Below are 20,143 nucleotides of genomic sequence, written 5' to 3'. Positions count from 1 at the left end.
CTGAGACAAGGAGATTCTGTTCTGTGATTCAAAGACTATCTTATGATTCCTTAAGTCTCTTCAGTGGCAGTTCTGTTCCTGATGGGTCTTGGGAGGAGTGGAATTGCTTTGCTGAAGTTGCCATGGGAGCTCGAGGCTGCTGTGGCCCCTTTTCTCGTGTATGAAATCCAAGGGCTGGGCCACATGGCCTCGGGGCCCGGGTTCCAGGTGTATTCTGCCTGCAGCCCCCTTGGCTCCACTGGAGCCTCCCACAGGCCCTATGAGGACTGGCCGCTCCCCAGCACCTCACTGGACCCAAATGCTTTTCCAGCTGAGCCATGCCCCTTGCCTGTCTGCCTCCGGCCCTCTCCCATTCCAACAGGGAGGCAACCCAGCTCTCCCCAAAGTCCCTGCAGGAAAGCTGGAGCAGTGGGCGAGTGGTGGTGGTAAGAAATAAGCTGCATGATTGACAAGAGCTCTGCCTGCTTTTGTGGGGATGTGCAATTTACCATGAATTTCAACATTACAACCTCTCTTAATTCCCACCCCCTGAGGTGGTTAGCCCCATTTTATTGATGAGGAAGCTGAGGCTCTGAGAGGTTAAGTCACTCAAGTATAATCATACAGGTTGTTCCCAGGCCCTGACTCTGGATCACCTGCTGTAGTACGGCCCTAGGGTGCCTGAGCAGCATGACGAAACTCTGTCTCTACAACAACAAAAATTAAAAAATTAAAAAAAAAAAATTAGCTGGGCATGGTGGTGCACACCTGTGGTCCCAGCTACGTGGGAAGCTGGGGTGGGAGGATGGCTTTTAACCTGCCAGGTTGAGGCTGCAGTGAGCTGATATACCAGTGCACTCCAGCCTGGCCAACAGAGGGAAACACTGTCTCAAAAAAAAAAAAAAAAGGCATTGATTGGCCCAAGGTCATAGGGCTTGAGGCAGGACCAGAACCCAGGTCATCTCATTCCTAATGCAGTGCAAGCAAAGGAAAAAGTGAGAGGTGGACATTCATCATAGAGTCTATAGCCAAACCGAGAAACAAGAACCCCAGGTGTAACAGCCACAACCCAGAACAAAAGGAGATGGGTCTTGGTTAGACTCCGGGGTGGTGACGTCACTCATCTCCCCTCTCTGGGCCTCGGTGCCCCGGCTGTAAAACAAGGACGCCGACCTTGGTGGTCTCCAAGCTCACATCATGTTAGGTTCCAGCCTAACATGAGCCCGAGGCCAGGAATCTGCTGGTTGGGTAGGGGTTGTGGACCACATGCTCACACCTCCCTGTTGGAACCAATCCTGAATCTCTAAAGAGCTTCAGAATGGACCCCATTTCCCTCCAAATGCACTGAGAAGCCAGAAGCAGCCTTCTCCATCTGCTTTCAGAATCCACCTTTTCCTTCTGGAAAAACATAGTTCCTCGGAGCAGGCTTCCTTAGCCCCTACTACTGCCAGCCAAAATCACCCCTTTCTTTGAGGACCAACTTAAAATGTCTCTCTTCCAGGCAATGAGCCCTCCCCAGGCCTGCCTCCTCTCCCTCCAGCAGACCTTACTCACAGGCAAGGGAGATGCGGGCTTGGAGACCACCAAGGTCAGCGTCCTTGTTTTATAGCTGAGGCACTGGGGTCCAGAGAGGGGAGATGAGTGACGTCAACACCCTGGAGTCTAACCAAGATGCATCTCCTTTTGTTCTGGGTTGTGGCTGTTACACCTGGGGTTCTCCATTGCTCGGTTTGGCCATAGACTCTCTGAAGGAAGGTCCACCTCTCACTTTTTCCTTTGCTTGCACAGCATTAGGGATGAAACAACCTGGGTTCTGGTCCTGCCTCAAGCTATATGACCTTGGGACAATCAATGCCTTTTTTTTTTTCTTTAAGACAGTGTTTCCCTCTGTTGCCCAGGCTGGAGTGCAATAGCATGATCATGGCTCACTGCAGCCTCAACCTCCCGGGCTCAAGCCACCCGACCACCCCAGCCTCTCAAGTAGCTGGGACTACAGGTGTGTACCACCATGCCCAGCTAATGTTTTTTTGTGTTTTTGTTTTTGTTGCCCAGGCTGGTATCGAACTCCTGGGCTCAAGTCATCTGCCTGCCTTGGCCTCCCAAAGTGCTGGCATTACAGGGATGCGCCACCATGCCTGGCCAATTCATGCCTTTTAAGGTCTTTACTTCCTAATCTCTCAAAGTGGGTGGTGGCATCCTACCACACAGCTGGCCCTGAGGAGCCAGGCCAAGGGACTGGGGATGGAGTCTCAAACCTGTCACTCAACTCCACACCTGCTAAGGACCCGGGACCAGTCTGCTAGATTTCTCTTGGGCTCAAGGAGTATATCCCAATCAGACAATTTCCTTGTTCCCCAGCGCCCCCATGATCCCCACCTCTGAGCCGAAGGTCTTCAGTAGCCCCTGGCTTCAGGGCCCTTCCACTGTCTCCATTGAGCCCTTGCTCTGAGCCACGTGCTCTGCTGTCTGCATCAGCCAGCAGCATACCTGTCTCCCCTCTGTGAGCGGGCACTGACCACACTGGCCCACACCACCCAGCCCCACCCCACACCTCTAGCACCCGCCTTCTGTCCCGTTCACTCTCACCTTGTGAGGTAACCCAGGCAGGCCTTTGAATGGTACACATGAAAACCTGACTCCTCTAGTGTCTAGGTGAGGAGGCTGAGGCACAGGAGGGTAAGGGGCGTGTGCAATGTCACCCCAGAGGTCAAGGGCAGCCTGGAGGGGTGCCCAGGGCTCCCGAGGCCCAGATCACTGAGAGGCTCTGGAACCCAGGCAGGGCTTTGCAGAACTCCCCAGAGAAGCCCTGCGAAGGCCTTTCTCACAGCCGAGGGCCCAGCTGTCACTAGGTGAGACTGGGAAGGGTTTGCATCTCCCTGAGCCCCGTTCTATGACAGTGGCCGAGCCATGTCATAGAGCAGCTTACTGAGCTGCTGAGATGACTTCTGAGTCCAGTCGGGTCTGGTGGACGGCTCCTGAGGTCTCCCCTGGCCAGTGGGGCCACAGATCTTCATCTCAGCACTGACGGCCAGGGTGGGCACAGCCTGGAAGGGGCTTCCTGTAGGCACTGCCTGGGGCTGGCTTGCCAAAAATACAGCAGCAAAATAAGCACCCCGTGGAGACTCGAGCTTGCTAACGTCCTACTTTGGTGTTGTGGGCCCTGGCTGGCCCCGGGCTGGAATCCACTCATTTCTGCTCTGTCAGAGGTGGGGGGATTTGGATGGGGGCATCATCAGACACCATGAACAGCTGATGCTTGAGCTGCCCTTCAAGGGTGGGAGAGTTTTGCCCATGGAGGTAGAAGAAGGGCTTCCGGCCTGGTGGGGCTATATGAGCAAAAGCACCTGGTATGAAGGCTGATGGCTTGTCCATAACCATCGAGTGGTTACTGGAGGCAGGTGATGGCCAGGGATGGGCCAGAGCAGTAGCAGGGCAGCTTGAAGTGTTCCTGAGTGTCCTGCTAAGGCAGTCGGTCATATTCAAGGGGAGATGGGAAGCCAGTAGGCAAGGAAAGATGGCTCTTTGATTATGGGGAGGGCTTTGGGAGGACAGTGACTACTGGCTCTGGATTTGTAGCCCCTGGAGCCACAGGAGTGGACTGTGAGGGGCTGGGGACCAAGCCACAGTTCCCTCCCTCTGTCAGCCTCACTCTAGGCCTGGTGGTGGATAAAACCTGTCTAAAAAGGAGAGGAACTTAGAGCTTATCTCATCCAACTAACCATGCCATGACGGAAGAGAGCAAGGCGCAGAGGCGGCCAGAGACTTACATCAAGGCCACAGAGCAGAGCCAGGCCCTCCAGGCCAGGGGTGGCAGACGGCCCATTGCTAACGCCATTCTCAGTGAGATATTCTTAACCTCTCTCCAGAAAAGCTAGCAGACTCCCTGCACAGGCCTCAGCGATGTCACAGAGTGACACTTTAACCTGCAGACCTTCTGCTGGACACACAGGTGGGCACAGGCTCCCTGGATGACCAGCATGAGGCTGGGGGTGGCAGAGAGCTCACACCAGCCTCCTGGGCACAGCCTGCCCCACACTCCCTGGTGAGGAGCCCAGAGCCCAGCACAGAGGAGCACTCCAGAGAGGCAGCAGTCCCGCACCAGGAGATGGATTTCCCAATAACAGGTGCTGCCCGTTTATCACCAGGATGGGCCAGTGGGGCTCATCTTAGGAAATGTTTCTCCTACCAGCCTAATTGGTGAAAGCATTTGCGTTTTTCACTTAGCCAAGGCTGCTTCCTAGTGATTGCAGTCTCTACCTAGTGGGCAGAGGGGAGGGTGCTGCAGCAACCCACGGCTGACATCAGAGGCCCGAGTGCTCTGCCTGCCTGTGGGTAGCAGCGAGGGACCCACCACCACCCCCCACAGGCAGGGGTCATCATTCAATCATTCGCTCCATCAGAGGAGTGTCTGTGCCTCGTGGGTCCTTGAGTCCCACAGCCTGGCCTCCTTGGCCCTGGCTGCAGAGTTCTGCTCTGGGAGCCCTGAGCTTCCGACTTGCAGTTAGTGGGGGCTGAGAGCCCAGAGAGGCCTGCCCCATGTCACACAGCATGTTGGTGGCAGAGCAGGGCTGGAATGAGATCTAGAACATTCTCCTCGACTGCAAAAGAAGAAGCAGAAGAGCTGCCCCTCCTTCCCTTAGGAAGCTGGTGGCAAGAACAGAGCCTGGAATGCAGGGGTCCTTGGCAAGCTCCAAGGTCAGCCCGCCCAAGGGAGGCAGAGCCATGGATCCATCAGCCCCAGGGGGCCTAGCTAGGGTTAGCCAGGAAGGTCCCCTGGTCAGAGGAGACCACATTTCCACTGGGGTAGGAGTGGAAGGGGAATGTGAGGTTGGGAACCTGGCAATGACTCTGGCTAGAGGGCCTAAAGGGTTTCGTGGCCTTGCCTTCTGGCCTCTGGAAGCTTCTACTTTAAGAATGCCATGAGTTTTCTTCTAGCTGTTTCTCTGGGACCCACAATCCCAGTGCCAAAATCTGGGGTGGGGCTGGCTGGAGCCTGGGAGAGGGCAGGAACGTGGTCATCTTCTCAGCGTGCTGCCTGCTCTCAGCAGCACCTTGCAGGCGCCAGCCAGGGACCCCTGCTGATCCCATCCCACCCACCTCCTCCCGGCCCCTCAGCTGCAACTCGTTCAATACCTCCTGCATGCACAAATCACTGGGACAGGAAGGCGCCTTTGTCGGTCTGTCCCTCGGAGACGCTCTTCTTCCCTGTGGTGACAGGGAGGCCTACATACCCCAGCAAGGGCTTGGGCCTCCCTTGGTGACAGTGGGGCCAGGGTCCGGCAGTATCTGAGAGCAGCTGGGATGTACTGGGGCCTGGAGGAGGTGCTTGGCTGTGGGAAGCCCCAGGTGAGCCCTTTGGAGGAGCTTGCAACAGCACCAAGAACCACAACCCCTCCGTGTCATGGGGTCACAAATTCAGAAGGTCATCTGGAGGGGGCCCTTAGAGATGTGTTCACATGAGGAGACTGAGGCCCAGAATGGGAAGGGGTGACACTCCTTCCACCGCTGGGGTCCTGCCACTGCCTCCCATTCGTCTTTCCTCAGGCCTCCCGACCCTTACAACCTCATTTTCATGCCTTGGTGTTTTGGGGCAAAGGTGGACCACTTGTTTCTTGGGAAATAAATAGATTTACGGTCTTAGGATCTGGCTTGGTTAAATTGTGTAACTCCTTAGTGGAATGGGTTGGAGGAGAGAACCCAGAAAATTTTGAGGGAAACTTCCCGATTTAAAAGCAAAGCCGCCCTCACCAAAAAGTGCTCCTTCTGCCACAGCCTCTTTATTCCGAATGGGGCGAATCCTTTGGCTCGAGCCCTTCATGTGTCTCCTTCCTCCTCAGCACCTGCAGCTTCTCAGTCTCCCCAGGTGGATGGGAGGGTGGGGGAAAGGGTGAATTTAGATGTCACCTGCTGATGGATGATGGTGGCTCGAGCCCCAGAGCCCGCTGGGTAGCACAGAGCCACTCACCGTGTCCCACCCACCACATATGGGTGCTGGCTGCCTGTACCCTACTGTCAGGAGACTGTGGGAACCGTTTGCCTCCTGGGAACCGCGGGCCTCGAGTAGTCAGAGACTGTCCGCATGTGGACTTCTGGACTCAGATAAACAGTTCCTTGCAAGGAAGGCGTCAGAGGCTGCCATCCGCAGGTTATCTACATCTCGAACTCTGGCGGTAGCTGTCATGGAGTCTTGTCACAGGGGCTTAGGGTGCAAATCAGAGTGTTACAGCCTTAGAACCTTAGGTCCCTAGAGTGTCAGCAGCAGAGCCAGGTGGAAGCTGTTTGCAATGTTATAATGGACCCAAGGGATCTTTAAACTGAGGGCTTTGGGAACATCACATGTCCAGGGAGGGGTTAGGATTTGAATCCAGTGCTGCTGGACCCCAGATCTGCTGGCGATGGGCTGTGGCTGTCACCCCCACCCCCACTTCCAACCATGCAGCTCCATTTTAATCTGTTTTATATGTTGGGGGTTCACTTGGGAAAAGGGTTCCTCTGCTTAAAAATAGTTTGCCAGGCCCTGTGCTGAGCCCCAGCTCCGTGCCAGGACCCGCCACAGCCTGAGAGGGTGGCTCTGGCAGTGGGACAGCCAGCAGGCCAGGGTCCCCGGGTGGGGTACAGGTTGCTCTGGGCCACGGTCTCCTCCCCCTCTCATTACTGTTGTGTCGTTGCTGCAGCCAGAGAACACTCCGGGTCTGTCGTCCTGTTGACTGGGGTGACAGTTTAATAGTAGCTTCCTGGACTGTCATTTAAATCTGCCTGCCAGGTTAGTAGGCCAGGGGTGGGCTGGCACACCCCCTGCCCCCACCCTGGATCTTCATTCTGCTGGAAGCGGTCGTCCTGGCAACGCCGGGGCCTGGTGAGCTCTATGGAAGGGTAACTGTTGGTGGGAGCAGCCCTTTCATCTCCCCGACCCGGGTACAAGTGGCCCAGCTGCCTTAGGGCTGGGCTGCAGGGCCAAAGCCAGCCACCCTGCACTGGCCCACGCCTGAGAGAGGAACTGGGAACAGCCGAGTCCCTTCTCTGCACCCAGCTCTCCAGTGTGGGGGCTTTACCTTTGCTCTCTGCCTCTCAACTGCCCTAGGAGGGGAAAGAACCTGCCCAGGTTGCTGAGCAATGATGTTGAGCTGGAATCCATCTTTCTCAGGGGTCGCTGCTCTGCCTTCAGAGAACATTCTCTAGAGCCCAAGACCTGTCTACAGAAACCAGAGATCAGTCAGAGCCTGTAAGGCTGACAGCTCTCTCATCTTCCTGTTCTAGGTGGCCGGGTATACATTCTCTCTGTCCTTTCCTGGGCCCTTCTCTAGACATGTCTCTGCTCTGAGGATTGGGGTCTCCAGTGGGGTCCCTGCAGCTTCACTCTGGGCTCTATGCTCTGTGAACACCTTGTTCTATTTTTTATGGCCTAGTGGGGCTGGCCCAGAGGCAGACGGCTAAGTACAAGTACCAGGCTGCTGTGTGAACATGGGCCAGTCCCTCCCTTCTCTGCACCTCATCTAATCATTTGTAGGATGAGAGGCTTACGCCCTAGCAGTGTTTTCCTAGGTGTGGTTCATTGGACCACTTGTTTCTTGGGGAATAAACAGATGTGGCATCTGAAAAAGGAGTTCCTTGGTTAAACAAGCTTGGAAGACTGGAGGAAACAATCAGATATCCTCACTGCAGTCCTTCTCAGGGCCTTTATAAACCGGTGGGCATCATGCATCTTCAAGGGGGAAAATAGTGTCTATCCTAAATATCCTGGTGCATGGCCACCCCTGGGCTCTGTCCTGCCTCATACCCCTCTCCTCTGCTAGGGGCTGATTTTCTGTCTTGCACAGCCTCACAAAATCCCAAAGGAAGCTCTGGCAGCCTGGAGCCTTGGGGTTTTTTGGCTGCTGGAGAGCAGTCCTGTGTTTAGCAAGAGGCTGGATGGGTCCCTGGGTGAGCTCAAGGAAAGCCAGGCCCCTGTGCCAGGCCTCTGCAGGGCAGCTTGGTGCACAACTTGGTGAACAACTTCACCAGGGCAAGTTGTTCCCTGGCCTGGTGGATCTCCAGGTCCCTTGCCACTCACCTCGTCCCAGCCCCTAATGGTCACTCTGCTCACTCCTCCATGCCCCCAAGCCCCATTATCCTTCTTCCTGGAATGCTCTTCACTGCTTTCTTCACTCCCACAATTTGGCTGACTCCTCTTCTTTGAACACAGTGCCCCTGCTCCAGGAAGCCTTCCCTGACCCCTGGGCCAGGTCAGGTGGCCCTTGCCTGGCTTGCTGGCCACAAAGTGAGATTGGGAGTCATTATCTGGGTTCAAGTGCAGCCCTCCCAGGGACATGTGCTGTGACCTTGAGCGGTCACTTCTCACTAGGCCTTGGCTTCCAGGCATGTAACATGGGAGACCCACGTAGGGGGCCTCAAGACTCTGGAGTCCAACATGGCAGGACATTCGGATTGCCAAGAGGAAGCCACACGGAGCAGTGCCCCTGGGCAGCCCGGACTGATCTTTATTTTGAAGCCTCGTCTCTGCACTGGGGCTCCAGGATGTGTGTGGGAGGGGAGCAGCATGGGAAGGATGTCTCTAGAGGTGGGGGAAGCCAGGAGGTGCTGAGTGATTCTAATAATTTCATAGGATCACAGACACTCAGTGTGGAGAGGGCCTTAAGACTTAGTCAGCGCCACACCTCCATTCCCTAATGAGGAGGAGGCAGGCTCAGAAGGTTTGAGGGATGGGCCCAGTGTTACACACACAGCAGCTGGGGCCAGGGCTGTGACTTCACACACCTCTAACTTGTGCCTTTTTGCTTTTCAGTTCATAAAGCTTTGGGGCTATCCTTAGCTTATTTGCTTCTCACAATGACCCTGTGTGTCCCGTGAAGCAGGGATGGTATCCTTGAGTGCAGACGAAGAAAGTGCAGCTCAGAGGAGTCGTGTAACTTGCGTAAGGTCACACAGCCTACAAGTGGCAGGGCACAGTTTGATAGACCAAGGACTGTCTGGTGCTTTCCTTGGCCCATGTTCTTGTTATAAATAGCATTTCCCACTTCCTTTGTCCTGGATTTCCCACTATCCCCCACTCTACCCTGGGGTCAACCCCTCCTCACTGCCCCTAGGATCCCCTAGTCCTTTGTGGCAGCCCATCTGTTGCCATGGCATCAGATTATGATGTCACAGACCCTGGTTGACTATGTATCACTCCTGGGCTGAGGGACTCACAGAGGTGGGCATTGTCCAAGGGGCAGACTGGCACATAAATCCCTGGAAACAGGGAGCCATGAGCCCAGCTGCGGAATCACCCTGGGAACCAGAGCCAAGGCCAGCAGAGTAGGGGTCTGGCATGGCTTGCTCTGACAGCCTTAGAACGGCAGCACAGCCCTCATCTCATGGCAGGGCTGATATGGTCTCTTCACGAGGGACTATTGGGCTCATTGCACTGAACGGCCCGACACGGGGTGTTCACTAGGATCTCCCAGAAGAGTCTTTTTGCCTTTTGTCCTTGTGACAAAGCTGCATGGGAAAGCCACATCCCCACTTGCCCAGGTTCACCCCGAGGTGGCTATGCCAGGAGTCAGTCTCCACTCTGACTCCAGATCCTTCCATGTGATCCCACTTCCGGTGGGGCCCTCCAGCGTGCTTTACTCTAGTCCCCACTCCTGGCCATCCATTAGCAGAGCAAAAGCCGTCCCAGGCCTGGGTTTATTCTGCTGCACACTTCTGGGCACATTCCAGGAGACCTGAGAAGTGTTTCAGTACATTTGAGGACTCTCGGGTCCTCATTCTTAGCCTGGTAACACTGAGGTGGCTGTTCTGAATGGAAAGAGATCAAGCTTTGGCAGCTGCCACACAGAGTTGAAATCACACTTCTGCCACCTAACACCCTCACCTCTAAGCCTTAATATCCTCTTCTGTACAATGGGATTAACAACAGCTACCAAGATAGCTGTGAGGAGTCACTGGGATATTGGGTGAAAGGTGCCAGGCCAGAGCCAAAAGGTGCCAGGCCAGAGCCAGAGTGGAAAATCTCCAAGCCGGTCCAGCCAGTGAACAAATCTGTTCCCAAAACCACCACCACAGGGCACTCTCCCTGCAGCTGCCATTTCCCAGCCGGGGCTGACCTCGAAGCTGCCCTCTGGGACAGCAGTGGTGTTTTTGGCTGCTCTGGCCTCCTTGCCCAGTGCCTGCAGGGCTTGGCACATGGAGGGAGGACAAGCTCACCCCCAGGCTTTCAGAATCCCAGGCAGGGCAGGGTTTTTGGGGGGTATCTGGTTGTCCTGTGCCCAGTGACAGAGCCCCATCATCACCTTCTTCAAGCCTGCCCTGATGTTTTGGGCACATCTGACCAGACATCCTTGCCAGAGACTGGGCTGCTTGCTTTTAATTCCCAGAGACTGGGCTGGGCTGATGCTGTGTTCTCAGTGCAGAACGTAGAACAGAAGTAAGGTTCATTGAATGTGGAACTGAAGCTTGCACAGGGCTTGCTCACCTACTGTAAGGTTTTTCTTCCACATCTGATACTGCTGAATGTTTATCTGGGGAGCCATGGTGGGGATGAGCAGGCATCTGACTGTGGGTTCAGATTGTGACCCTGCTCCCCCCATATGTGACCTTGGACATGTAACTTAACATCTCTGGGCCTGGATTTCCTCATACGTCAAATGAGTACATAGCAGGCCCCTTGCCATGAGGTTTCTTGGGTAAAAACACCTGGCAGAGACTGGCACAGGGGAAGCACCCAGTAAGTGTTAGAATGAGAAAAAGAAGAAACTAGGATATACATTTTTTTTTGGATGCTGAGCTTCTTGTGAGGGAAAAACCACTGGTGTTCACATTAGGAAATTCCCCAGGTGCTGTGGTTCATATTGGTACTTACTTTAAGATGATTATGGACTATGATTTACCAATAGGTGGTATTCGTATCTATCACTGACAATGACCTCTCAGTGCAGGAAACAGGGCGGGCTGCTCCAGGGCCCTGGGCCGAGAGGCAGGAGAGCTGTTCTTATCCCTGCCGTGCTGTATTTCCCTAAGCCAGCCCCTTTCCCTTTCTGGGCCTCAATCCACACATCTGAAGGTGGACTCTGAGTCCTCAGGTTTCTTCTAGTTCTGCACATACAGAGGCATTCTTCTAGGCAAAGTGTGAAGAAAATTCATCTTAGAATGCAGATGTACTGCAAAGATTCCACTGAAAAGGACAGGCATGGAACAGATTCAGAGACTCAGTCTCTCTCACCAAATCCCTGCCAGGCTACCCGGAGGATGGGGAGCAGGCCTGCAGCCCCAGAAGCACCCAGAGGGCCTGTGGATAGATTTGAATAAAGGTGGTCCATGGAAGTAGCTTCCTCGGGAGAAGGCAAGTCCCAGAGCTGCAAGTATGGAGCAGAGGCTGGGTAGCTGTGCTCGCATTTGGCTCAGTGTCCCCCACTGGGACCTACCACCCCAAGCTGGATTCTTGTGAATTTGACAGTCCCTGTGCTGCAGGGACAGGGTAGAAAGCAAACCATGTTGGACTCGTGATCAGTGATGATCTAGAACAGAGATCATCGAAATACAGGCCACAGGCCTCGCCTGTCCCCAGTTTTTGTAAATAAAGTTTTATTGAAACATAACCATGCTCACTTATTTATCTGATGTCTCTGACTGCTTCTGCCCCATAGTAGCAGGGTCGAGTGGTGTGACAGAGACCATTTGGCCCTCAAAGCCTAAATAGCTACTATCTGGCCCTTCACAGAAAAAGTTTGCCAACCTCTGCCCTAGAAGGACACTCAGCGGATTGTGGGAGCTCAGGAGGCTCCCACATCAAGAATAGAGGTGATACTTAAGCCCAGTGTGTAATGGAAACAAGGCGGGAGGTGGGGGAAAGGGCTTTCAGACTAAAGACAGTTTGGACAAGGCATGATGGTATAAAAAGCATGGGGTATGTAGGGACCTACCTGCAGCTGAGGTGGGGCTAACCACCCACCTTCCCCTATGAGGAGGGGAAGATGAGGGAGTGGGGCAGGCTGGGGCCACGGGACTTCTCAGCCCCTGGGGAGAGGCCGCATGCTATGGCCCCTGATGTTAAATCCATCCCAGGCTCATTCCAGGGGGGGACTTTGGTGGTCTGAGCGCCCCAAGGCCTGGGGTAAGTCACTGCTGTGCTGAGGTATCCTCTTTTAGGCTGAAAAGAGACCCCCACCGCCGCCCCCTGCCGCCTTCATTTCTGGGCCTCCTGATCTGGAACTACCACACCTGAAAGCTTATCTCTCACCAGATCACCCTCCCTTTTCCTGATGAAGAAACTGTGAACCAGAAAAGCGCCATGATGTGCTTGAGGGTACAGAGCAAAATAGCACAGCAGTGACTCGAATCCAGACCTCCGGACTCCCTGCCCAGTGCTCTCTTCCTCACCTTGTTCTGTAGCGGGTCCTGGACGCTTGGTCCAGCAGGAACAGGGCATGTGTGAGTTCGATGCAGATGAGCCCCCAATAATTCAGAGGCCTAGGGCTGCTATGGAGGGTGCAGGGTGTCAGGGGTGGAGTGTTCAAGGCCCCTTCCGGTCTCCAACACCCCCTGCTACTAGGGGTACCCAGGCAGCCTCAGTTCCACCATGGAAGGCCTGACAGGGCAACTGCTCTCCCCCGGGCCTGCTAGGTGCGCCCAGTGCTGTGCTGCTGCTTGGGAAGAAGCTGGGGCACCTTGTGACATGGGCAGCCATCTCCTTTCCTCTCCTTGATCTGGAAACTCTAGTTCCTCTTAGGACAAGACACAGAAAGCAGCAAAGAACCAATCTGGGGATGGTACCCATATTCTTATCTCAGCTCTGTTACCAGCTGTGAGCTCTCAGCCTGCTGTATCCCCTGTGTGGGCACAGAACCCCATTCCTTCAGCTTCTAATTGAGACTCAAACCCTGAAAACAACAGTAGCTGCCACTTCTCCAGCATCTGCCATGTGCCTGAGTCTGCTGCGGGTTCTTCATACATTATAACTTCTTGTTGCTCCTCCTCACCGCCTTTTGTCTTCCTCTCCCTATTCTATAGATAAGAAAATGTACACTCAGAGGTTAAGGAACATCCTCAAGGTCACACAGATAGGAGGAGGAGGAGGAACTGGGATTGAAATCCCCAGAGCAGTGTGGAGATCACCCCGCAGGCTGTAGACACCTGGGGGCAGGGACTGATTTGGGTGTCTTGCCCAGTAGATCCTCCTTCCACTGCTCTGAACACAAAATACTTCATTCATCTTGCCACAAAGGAATCATCTAGGTGTAGGATTCATGGTCACAAACTGCCTGGTGCCTGCAGAAGGGACTTTGACTTCCAGTCCAGTTGGGGAAAGTGGGACAGGCAGGTAAAGAGACTGAGAACTGGCTGAAGGAGCTAAGGCAGCTGCTGTAGGCTATCAGGGAAGGCTTCCTGGAGGCAGTGGCAGTGGAACTAGACCTTGAAGGGAAGCAGGAGAGTGACAGGGGTATGATAAGTCTTGTCATGTTTGTTGGATTTGAGCTCTTGGACTTGGAGGGCAGAGCAAAATGTCACCTGTCTTCACGCAGTGTTCAGATGCCTAAGGAACAAAGAAGCTTGTCTCTCCCGTCCTCTGCCCTTGGTCAGCAAGGCAGTCTGTGGCCTGGTGGGGCTGTGGGAAGCCCTGTGGTCCGGCTTGCAGACCAAGCACATCCTGGTTGCCCCACCGCCCTCCTGACTGCTCCCAGACTCACTACGCTCTCCTCCTTCCCCTGCAGCCAAGAAGACCTGTGCGGACAGTGACTTCACCTGTGACAACGGCCACTGCATCCACGAGCGGTGGAAGTGTGATGGCGAGGAGGAGTGTCCTGACGGCTCCGATGAGTCCGAGGCCACTTGCAGTGAGTCCTGCCCCTCAGGCTGGGTGGGGGTGGGCCTTGGTTTCCTCCTCAGATCTTCCTTATTGAGATCTTCCTTATTGAGAAGGCTCAGGAGAGGCGACCAGTTGAACACTATGCCACGCCCTCAGGGCGCTCCTGGTAAACAGGTGTGTTTAGTTGCTGGTTTCTACTGTCCTGTGTCTGGGCTTTCTTCACAGCCCTCTTGCGGATTGGACCCTGTTTCTGTGGCAGCAGCAGCTAGAAACAGTCTTGTCAAGCCCTTCTGCCCAGAAGGAGCCCTAGCGTGTCCTCCAGGCCTCCCTGCTGCTGTTCTTGAGAACTCCGACCATAATTCCAGGAGTGCCAATGGCAGCTGGCGCTTCTTAAGCCTTTACCATGTGCTAAGCTCTCTGTGTGCATTAATGCTTTTTATCCCCACAGCAGCCTCATGAAGCAGACACTGTCATTTTCTGAGTTTTATAAAGGAGAACACTGAAGCTCAAAGAGGTTGAGTGACTTGCCCAAGGCTACCCAGCCAAGACTCTGAGGCCCTGGCCCATTCCTCTATCCTGGGTGGGCTGAGCCTTGGAGCTCCTGCCTCCATCACCAGCTGGGTGGTGGCAGAGGCAGGCGGGGGGAGGTGGAGGCCAGAGCTGAGCCCCAGGCCTGCCCCCTACACTCAGGGCTTTGTCTCTCCATGATTTATTTTCCAGGCCCTAATCCTCAAAGCAAACTTACACCCGGCAGGTCATTCCGTGACATTTGTTAAATTAAAAAGGAGATGAGAAGGGGGCGGGGAAGGACCCCACAGTCCAGAGGCAGAGCTTCAGCAGCGTGAGCCCGAGACAAAAGGCTCAGGCGAAAGCATGTGGAGGATGGTGGGGCTGGCGGGGACCCGAGAGCCCCTCTTTAGGGGTAACAGTCGCCCCAGAGGCAGAGGTGGGGACAATGGAGACCGGAGTCCCATCTAATGCTGTGGCTGGTGATAACTGGGTTTCCTTGTCTCCTAGCAACAGAGCTACCAGTCTCCACATAAGAGAAAGAGAAAGGGAGAGAGAGAGAGAACAGAGCAAGAGCGGCCCCCACCCGAGACAAGGAGCCCTCATTTCCTCGTACAGCTGCTCCTGGCCTCCCCAGCCATGCCACAGGCCCCATCCTTTCCTCACCCATCACGTGGCCAAACTCCATGCTGTACTGGAGGCTCCCAGGCAGGAGGGAAGCCCAGTGCTTTGTCCTGAGCTTCAGAAGGAACAAAGCCCCGCCACGCCCATTTGTGACTTTCATCCTCTTGGCAACCTAAGGAAGGAGGGGGATCCCCATGTAAAGAGAAAGAAACTGAGGCTGGAGTCGGTTCTCCCCCTTGCCCAAGGCTGCCCAGCTAACAAGAGGCAGAGTCGTGTGCAGCCTGGAGTGTGTGCTTGGGGAGGGGTTGTGGCTACAGGGGGCTTTTCCTTCACTGCAGTCAGCCAGCTCCTCCATCCGTACCGCACTCCAGCAGATACTCCGACACTGGGGACGGAAAGGGAAGGGAGAGGAGCCTCATTGTGGTTATTAGAGGGGGCTGCCTTGCTACCTGAGGGCTGGGCTCCCCTTCTCCCCCCGCCTCCACACTCCCATCTCTATCTCTTTGTGTGGATGTCCCTTTTCATCTTCCTTTCTGTCCCCTTCAGGGTCCCACCCACCCCTGCCCTCTTGGGCTGCCTCCCTTCCCTGCTCATCTCCTATCCTCACCCTCCCTCTCGCCATCTCTCCCCCCTGCCCTACCCATGTGTCCCTCTGTCTTTCTCCCTCTTGCCCATCCCAGCAACTGCTACCTTCCCACCCCCTGGGCTGGGCAGGGACCCTCCTGCCTCACTCTTCCTGCCTCCCAGGCCCGCTTTTCACAGTTGAGGGACAACTGGAGACCCAGAGAAGTTGATAGACTTCCTTCAGAGACACACAGCTTATTCATGGCAGGTCTCCCTTTTATGAAAAAAGGCTCTTCGAGCTCTCTGAGGTTTCACAAGGCACCTGTGGGAGCAGTAGCCAGAGCAGCACCCCAGGAGACAGAAGCCCAGCTCTCCTGTGGGCTCTCCCAGCTACTCACCGTGAAGCCCTGCATACCTTCCCACCTCCCTCTGGGTCCTGATCAGTAACATTCCAGGATTCCAGAATCTTCTCCATTCCTAGATTCCTAAACTCTTAGTATTCCGAGACCCCTTTTCTCCCTCGCTTGTGCTAGCTGGGGTGCAAGAGCCATGATGCCCACTTCCTGTATTACATTGGTCGGGTGGAGGCAAGGCAGAAGACTGCCTGGAGGAAGCTGGCCAGGGTGGGAGCGCCAGTCAGGGTCAGGCAGAATTTGGGGCAGCAGGACCTGATAGCAGGCTTGCTCACTCCTTCCCAACTGAATGAGAACCTAGCAGCCAACCTACTATCCATTTAATTGGTGTTGCCATAGCAACCTCCACGGCCTACCAGGTTCCTGGGGCCGTGCCAGCTCCCAGGATGGAGCCCCATTCCCTACCCCTAAAAGAAAGATTATAGGCAGTAAAGTGTAGTGAGTTTGGAATCGGATATAGTTGGGTTCAGGTCTTTTAACCTGTCAGATCTCAGGCAAGCTGCCCAGTCATCCTGAGCCTCAGTTTATTCATCTGTAAAATGTGGTGATGGACCTGCCTTAGAGGGATTGTGAGAATCAAATGAAAGAATGCAAGTGTCATTGCTGGAGTAAATGGCAGTGTTATTTGTATTATTATATTTTGGCTGCAAGCCCTCTCTCCCCAACACAACAGTTTGTTAGATATTAAGATGTTAGATTCTTATAGTATTAAAACAGTGTCAGTGAAGGGGTTTGCACTGAGCGGGAAAGGGATTTGAGAGAAGGTCCCAATTCTTGTGTTTTCCCCCATTATATTGTCTGACCCTAGCTGGCTGGGGTTTCTCCCAGCTGTTTCCCTCTGGTTCTGGGTTCTGTACCTTCAAATGTAGCGAGGACTCACAATGGAAAAGCCCAGAACATTTGCCTAGTGGCAATAGCATTTCAGCTCTAATTATAGCTCACTTGATTGGGGATGGCTTCTGACCCACCTTCAAGCGTCTGTTGGGAGGGGTGAGGGTGGGGGAGGGAAGGATGGTTCAAGGTGAGTTATAGTTCTGGATGCTATTTATTTGAATATGGAAGCTTTTTCATGCATCTTAGAACCTTTCCACCTGGAAGGGGGGCCTCTCTGATTAACCAGGATTATCTTCCTATTACAGATCAGAATATGGAGGCCCAGAGATTTTCTGAGCTCACTCAGTAAGTTAGAGACTGACCCAGCTAGCAGCATTTTGCCTGGCCTCAACCGAAGGAACTTGGTGTAACTCCTCGTCCTGCACCTTGGGTGGCCCCATGCTGTGCTTCCTGTGGCAGGAGCTGTACTGAGTGACACTAGCAGTTCTCACCACCCGAGCCTCTGGTCCCTTAGAGCTGGCAGTCCCCATTTGGAGGTTATCTGCCCCTAAAACTCACGTGGGTTGACACTATAGATGTGCTACCTCAATGAGCAGCCGCCAAGTACTTTCATTCTTTAATTTAACAGACATTTCCCTTTTTGTTAATTTGTGAATTTATGAATTGGAGAAAGTACCAATGGATTTGAATTTCTGGGGCAGGATTCTCTGGGAATTTAAATGCCTTTAAATGCCTTGAGTCACTACAGGATACAGAGTTTCATGAAAAGCCCCCTTGCCAGGTTTGGAGGGTTCCTGTTGTCTGGGAGACAGTGGGATTCTTCATTCCTGCCTCTCAGAACCTAGGGTACTTGGAGAGCAGGCCAAAGGCATATGGTCCCCTCAGGGGGCATCTGTCACAGAGGGAGTGGCTATCCTGGGATGGGGTCTGCATCGTGGTGGACCATGTGGACTCATAATGTGCATTCCCCAGTGGTGACACCAGGCCCCTCCCCAGCCATTGGCATTTGCACTTCATGAAATTAAACAAGGGCAAGTGTTTTCTGAGCTCCTAGTTTGTTCTAGGCTCTGAGTGTAGGGATTTCCATGTTTCCTCATTTAAGCCATCCACTAACCCTAGGAGATTATTCAACCCCATTTTCAGATGAGGGGAGCCAGAGTGCAGAGAGGTTCAGTAAGTTGCCTAGGACCTTAGTATTAGTAAATGAAATTTGGGCCCAGGTCTGTGTGTCTCTAAAACTCAGGCTCTTTCTCCTACATCATGCTGCTGGGAGCCCTTGGGCTTCAGTTGTCCTGAGAGTGGACATCAGATGGCCATCGTGCAGAACCTGCCCAGAGGCTCAGTGAGCCCCCTTCCTCCAGTGACCTCTCTCCAGGCCAGAGGTGCCAGGGAGACCAACAGGATCTGCTTTTCTCTTGTGCAGTCATTAGGTGCAGTAAGTTAATCAGTGTGTTTGGACCTGGGATGGAAGTCCAGATCTGCCTCTCACCACTAGACTTTGAACAAACAACTTACTCTCTCTGGGCTTTACTTTCTTCATTCATAAAATAGAGGTAATAATATCCACTCATAGGGTGATACCATGTGTCAGTAATTACCCAGACCAACTTCCCAGGACTGTGGAGTGGAGAGGCCTGACATAGGACCCTGTGAGCCAGGCTCCAGTCCTACCTTTGGGGGAAAGCTACAACATAGGAGAGACAGTGAGGTTCCAGGAGAGACAGGAATTGGAATACCCAACTGCCAGTAGCTGTGTGACCCTAGGCAGGTCCCTTCCCCTCTCTGGGCCTTGGTCTCCTGCCACTCCAAGCGTGTTCATCAATGTGACCTCTGAGGTCTCTCAAGTCCTGCATTCCAAAAGCCTTGGCTCTTTGAGGGTGGAGGGCTGTTATCAGGCACTGCTGAATCCTCGAGAGCCTATAATTAGAGCTGTCTATTTAGGGACACAGCAAATGTCTTATTAATTATAAAGAAAGGAAGCAGACAGATTGTTTAATCATTGTCCTTGCTGAAAGGTTATGCAATTAACTATATAAATATTCATTAAAAGTTCAAGCAGCTGCTTGCTGCACTGGGGTCTCTAGAACCCAGGCCCCTGGAGGTGAAGCATACAGCCAAGGGCCCTTTCAGTCACCTGGGCTTTTGGGAGGAGAGTTTGGGGATAGTTTTGGAGCATGTAGGGTTTGATGGACAGGCAAGGCTCTAGTCATAGGAACCCAGGCTCGGTCTCTCGCCTGCTGTGCACCTTTGGGCCAGTTACTTGGTCTCGCTGAGCCTCAGTTTCCTCATCTATAAAATGGAGTGCTTACCTGCAGGACTGCTGCCCTGCTGTACTCTGGGTATGCCACTTATGTGGCGACCTTTGTAAATGGCACCCCTGGAATTTGCACTGGCAGCCCACAGGGCCTGCTTACCTTACAACAGACATTTATTGCTCACAGTTCTGGAGGCTAGGAAGACCAAGATCAAGGCACCGGCAGTTTCAGTGTCTGGTGAGGGCCCATTCCTCATAGACGGCACCTCCTTGCTTCATCCTCACATGGTGGAAGGGGCAAGGAGGCTCCCCCTGGCCTCTTTTCTAAGGGTACTAATCTCATTAATGAGAGCTGTACCATTATGGCTTAATCACCTCCTAAAGGCCTCACCTCTTAATGCTATCACATTGAGGATTAAGTTCCAACATGGATTTTCATGATCAGACCATGACAGAATGAAATGAAAACATATAAAATTCTCATCACAGAGCAGCCTGACACAACGTAGCCTGACACACCGTAGCCTGACACAATGTAGGTGTTCAAAAACTGGGAGTCCCCTCCTACTTCCTTGAGAGGTTCTGTTTCCTGAGGCCTGGCTTAGGGATAAGTAGTTGCTTTGACCTTCCTTCCCATTGCTGTCTTAGGGGCTTGCAAGTATATGGAACATCTGTATCGCTTTTATGGTAGTGAATTGAAAAGAGATGAAACATCCCGTGTCTTTTATGCTTGCAACCCAGGGGTTCCCAAATGGAGGTGCATGGGAATCACCTGGGTTTTGGTGAGGAGTTACGAAAATGCAGATCCCTAGGCTCTGCCCTAGAAGTCTAGATTCAGCCGGTATGAGCTGAGGCCAGGAACCTGCACTTTCAGTAGCTCCCTCATCCCCCATCCTTTGATGAGAGGACCCCCAGCGAAGCACTGGTCAGCTTCAGCTTCCTGTGTTCCAGTGGGGCCCAGAGGGGAGGTGCTTACCTGGGGTCCTGCAGTGTTGGTGATAGAGGTACCCTGGAAGGACCCCATCTCCCAACTCCCAGTTTCCCTTCAGCACCCTGCACTGCAGCCCCAAGGTGGCCTTTATAAGAGGCCTTTGAGTGTCAGTACTTTCCAGAGCTCAACCTGACAGTTCTTTGCTCATCCATCCCACAAGTTTGCCAATCCTCGAGCAAGGGAAGTTTCTGTGA

At 53.6% G+C, this 20,143-nt stretch overlaps 3 protein-coding genes across 14 annotated transcripts in view; all 3 read left to right on the top strand.

Moving 5' to 3' along the window:
• CZIB (CXXC motif containing zinc binding protein) overlaps positions 1-20,143 on the top strand; it is a 109,164-nt gene that overhangs the window by 20,220 nt on the left and 68,801 nt on the right. The window lies entirely within an intron of this gene.
• MAGOH (mago homolog, exon junction complex subunit) overlaps positions 1-20,143 on the top strand; it is a 176,677-nt gene that overhangs the window by 100,853 nt on the left and 55,681 nt on the right. The window lies entirely within an intron of this gene.
• Positions 1-20,143, top strand: part of LRP8 (LDL receptor related protein 8) — an 81,645-nt gene that overhangs the window by 24,785 nt on the left and 36,717 nt on the right. For all 12 annotated transcript variants that reach the window (XM_050802769.1, XM_050802696.1, XM_050802683.1 and 9 more), the window contains exon 3: positions 13,668-13,790. In XM_050802769.1, the coding sequence (XP_050658726.1) occupies positions 13,668-13,790 (123 nt within the window). The remainder of the gene's footprint in view (positions 1-13,667; positions 13,791-20,143) is intronic.

Source organism: Macaca thibetana, chromosome 1 (genome assembly GCF_024542745.1).
Source record: "Macaca thibetana thibetana isolate TM-01 chromosome 1, ASM2454274v1, whole genome shotgun sequence".
NCBI lineage: Eukaryota > Metazoa > Chordata > Mammalia > Primates > Cercopithecidae > Macaca > Macaca thibetana.
Note: the sequence above shows the minus strand (reverse complement) of the source record. Positions and strands in the feature narration are given on the sequence as shown.